Source organism: Ochlerotatus camptorhynchus, unplaced genomic scaffold (assembly GCF_037179485.1).
Source record: "Ochlerotatus camptorhynchus isolate MF236.1 unplaced genomic scaffold, CSIRO-AGI_Acam_v1.1 ptg000933l, whole genome shotgun sequence".
NCBI lineage: Eukaryota > Metazoa > Arthropoda > Insecta > Diptera > Culicidae > Ochlerotatus > Ochlerotatus camptorhynchus.
The window spans coordinates 35,345-39,780 of NW_027041379.1; the positions used below are offsets into that span (position 1 = coordinate 35,345).

At 41.9% G+C, this 4,436-nt stretch overlaps 1 protein-coding gene across 1 annotated transcript; it reads right to left on the reverse strand.

The window, feature by feature from the left end:
- Nucleotides 1-462: 462 nt before the first annotated feature.
- LOC135715482 (probable cytochrome P450 6a14) lies at nucleotides 463-2,151 on the reverse strand. The gene is made up of 2 exons (XM_065238747.1): nucleotides 941-2,151; nucleotides 463-878 (listed from the first exon to the last, which is right to left on the reverse strand). The coding sequence occupies exons 1-2, from the start codon at nucleotides 2,022-2,024 to the stop codon at nucleotides 463-465; spliced, it is 1,500 nt and encodes a 499-aa protein (XP_065094819.1). The 5' UTR covers nucleotides 2,025-2,151.
- Nucleotides 2,152-4,436: the final 2,285 nt, after the last annotated feature.

Here is a 4,436-nt window from a genome sequence, read left to right on the forward strand (position 1 = left end):
CGAACATGAGGAAATGAAGCCCGGAAAGGTATGTATGAAATGCCTCCTATCGTAATTTTCCCACCATAACGCAATATTCGGTAGAACGCCCTGGGATGGGGAAGAGTGTAAGGCAATAGATTGCAATTGCTTTGACACAGTTGGCTCGCTGCCAACTGTTGGCGTAATCGTTAGGATAAGCTTTCAGTAACTTTTTCCAGTATGGAGCGGCTCATTCTGAGACAAATCGAACTTTAAACGACTTGTCCATGGCTTGTTTTGGGAAGGTAGGACGGTTGTAAAACATAGAACAGCGAACAGATAAGCGCTTGATGTTTTTCGATAACGATAACGAGCCATCAGTCATTTTGTTCATGGCCGTGACAGCGACGCGTCGGCATACAAAGACTGTTGGCTTGAATAATTTATTGGTACTCCTGAGACAAATAAATAGTTATATTAACATTCTACAAATACCTAAGTTTATAATTTATCCACCTTCAACCACAGTCCACCTTTCGGCGCTAGAATAAAACTCTTCACATCTAACTCCAACGGTACTTGACATTTCTCACCGATCGAAAATCGGAAGCTGTTCAACAAATAGGCCAACCCAATTCGGGCCTGCATCATTCCGAATCGCAGCCCAATGCAAATTCTGGGTCCTTCTCCAAACGGAGTCCACGCGTACGGATGCCTCTTGGCCTCTTCCTCTGGGCTGAACCGCTCCGGATCGAAGCGTTCCGGTTCGGGGAACAATTGTGGATCATGATGAATAGCATAAACTGGCACAAACAGGCGAGTACCAGCTTCGACGACTGTATTGGTGTTGGGTACAGTATAATCCTTCGCTGTTATACGGAAGTGCACTGGAACTGGTGGGTACTTACGGAGGGCCTCTGAAATCATAAGAATTGTGTTATTTCGCTCAATGCTTGATTCCTTAATTCACCTAACTCACCATTCAGAATCTGATCCAGGTAATTCATATCGCTAACGGATTCATACGTCATCTGACCGTTGTGCTTTGCCAAAATGTCCTTCACGTGCTGCCGCCCCTTTTCCTGAATATCCTGATTCACAGCCAGCTCGTACAGCGTCCACGTTAGCAACGTCGAACTGGTCTCAAACCCAGCCAAAAAGAAAATGAAAGCTTGCGCAGCAATCTCATTGAACGACAACAATCCCTCACTGCTCTTACTCTCGTCCGGGTTCCTCATCTGAATCAGCAAATCCATAAAGTCATTTCTACGCACACCGTTCTTCAACCGGTAATCGATAGTTTCTCTCACAACTCCAAAAAAGAAATCCGATACCACTTCTGGCAAAATCTTCAATCCCAACTTCTTTGCAACCGATGGCATCGAAGTCATCAGGAACGACCGCACTTTGCCTCTGGGGTTTTTGAAGATCCTCCTACCCATCACGCGGAACTGTGCATCAGGGTCCTTCATCGAATTGCACTCGATCCCGAAGGCACACATGCCAATCACATCCGTCGTGTACCGTGCCAGCAGATCCTTCAGCTCAAACTCACTCTCCTGTAGGACCCTCTCGGCCATAAAATCGTGAAACTGCTTCCCAGCTGCCACGATCGTCGGAAACATCATCTTCATCTTCCCGGAGGTAAACGTCGGCGAAAGCTTATTCCTCAGCACCTTCCACTTGTTCCCCTCCAGATTGAACAAGTGTGCCGAAAGTGGATCACTTTTCTCATTGAAGAAAGTCCCTCGGTCGTGGAAGTACTGGAAATCCTTTACGAAGATACACTTCAACAACTCCATGTCCGTCACAACGGCAATTGGCGTTGTGAACATGTACATCCCACCGAGTGGATTTTGTCCCTTCAGCTCGTTGTAGCCCCGCTGGAAAACCTTCCCAATCTGCTCCGTCCGGGACATGGTCTTGACGTTGCCATAGAAGAACTCCGGCTTGACAAACGGAACGCCCCGATTAGCCCAGTATGAATGCTTCTTTTGCAAATACAGGTACACCGCCAGGCAGATCATCACCACGGTGATGATCGCGTCCAAAGGTTCCATCATGATTTATTTGTCACTTGATTGACCGGATGTACAGAATTAACGAACGAATTCGGATGTCACCACCGACGGGTGCGACACAAACAGTTTGAAAGCTATCACAAGACTGGCGCTCTGTCTGGATGATCGTTGACATGTATTTATGTACTGCGTGTTGCTATCTCACGCGGAGATGATAGCAGGTTTAACACGGCATGCGATAATGGCAGATACGGGGGGAGAGCTGCTCTTATTTGCCATGGTGATGAGCCAGAGATATAGAGACTTGTTGAAGGGTTCCATCATGATGACGGTGCGTTACGAGTAGATTTATTGGCGCTGTACCGCGGTGAGCGTGATTCATGGGATCTGGTTTCATTGATTTTAGTTGTTTACAGAGCGCTGAAGGTATATTCTTCAAATTTATGTTATTCACAAATCAATCACCCGTTATATAAGTGGGGAAATTCTAGGCATGTACAAATCCACGTGCCTTTAATGACTTTAAGATTTGACCGTACTTGTTAGGTTTTGATTATGTTGGAGCAATTCTCGCTGAAACCGGGCTTATATTTTTTATGTAGTTCGTTTATGTGGTAGGCTCAATCGTAGATCATATTTATTTGAAAAACTGCGATAGTTTAAGTGAGCACGGTCTGGAGTATAAGTTGCATCTATTTACACGAGGTACTTTTACGAACTTTTTTGCACCCATCCGGAAGTTCTACAGATGTTGAATTGATGAGCTCATTGGTAGCTAGGGGCTCAAACAGGTGTTGAAAGGAATCAGTTTTTGCGTATTCTTGATTAATTAAAATTACTACAGTAATGACACGATTTTTTCAGCCTCACCGTCTCACAGTGGCCGGAAGTCGGACAAAACCTCAAAAATTGACATCATTATTTTATTTTTCTTATATTTTTCTCTCAATAAAGATACTTCAACTAAGAAAATCCCAAAGTCTTGGGGATTTTTTCAAAGTTGAGGTTTGTGTGATAGTTTTTTCAATTTTTATTCTCTTTATTTTATGAGCTTTCTTCATGAGTTCCTTGTAAAACATCGGAAAATTTGGATAATCTGACAATACTGTAGGTGTTTTTGGGCAAAAATAACCAAAACATTTCAAGGTTTGTTTGAAATCCATTCGCAAAATTATAGTGTTTTTCCAGCGTGCAAAAATATTGATTTATATGCAATTTTGGAGAAATACTTAGTTTTAAGGAGAGCCAGTACTTTTACAGAAAACATCAGAAAACGATGCTATATCCCGGATCTGACGCGAAATTTTGTCTATTTTTTGGGTACATAGGCCACTCTTTGCGCATTTTTGCGCAAAGCGCGAATTTTTTTTTATCAAGTCACTATGGAGACGCATGGTTGTGGAGGAAGCAAAATAGTTTGAAGATTGTATTTTATCTTAACATAAATAAATTACCATCTGCCTATTTACTGTAATCCTTATTCTGGTAGGTAAATGGCCGTCAATAAACCACGTGGTATTAGGGGGGAGGGGAGGTGGGAGGGACAGAGGGGGAGGGGGTCATGACCACGGCCCTAACAAATTTTAGAATTTTTCTACGGACAAAAGACCACAAGGAGGTGAGTGTTACATATTAGGTAAAAAAAAAAACAGTAAGGTGGAGAGGAGGAGAGTGATGACTAAGAATGATTTAGCCTTTATTTGTTAAGACGTTTATTTTTGGAGAGGTTTCATTCCAGAAAAAAGTGATTTGAGAGTTTTGATAAACAGTTTGAGTAGCGTTTAAACAGTCAATTACGTAATCAATTTGGGACACCAAAAATTATTAAAATTTAACTTTTATTTTTATAAACAAACATTTATTAAACAAACTAACATTTATTCATGGCAATCTTCAACTATCAACAAATCTTGCACCTCTTTGGGCAATTCATCTGCCACTACCGTTTGTCCATGGCGATAACTTGAAACAATGGGATCGGATGCAACAAGCAATCCACAACATATATCTTTCATTGTTTGCTTGCGTGAACCTTTCCACGCGTGATGCTCTCTTAGCTGCCTAATTTCTTTATTCATTGCTTCCTGGGCTTCTTCGGACATACGACCAATGGGAAGCAATGCGTTATTTATTATTTGATACCCATGGACAAGCAACTTATGGAGTGTTGTAGGCATATTATACCATCCATATAAAGAAGCATAGCGTTCGGCTGTCTCTTTTGCATATTGGTGGAACTTTTCTGGGTCAACGGATTCTCCAGATAAAAACGGCTTGCAAAATCGTTCTCAATCGAATGATAAGATCAAGATCAATTCCAGTGATTTGAGATGAAATCTCAGCATTTTTGAAGAAACGTCTCGCGGTGTTACCTGTAGATAATAAGAACGATACGATTAGAATACTAACAGGTAAAAGGTATTAATATTGAAGAATCCTAGCGTGCAAATCAAA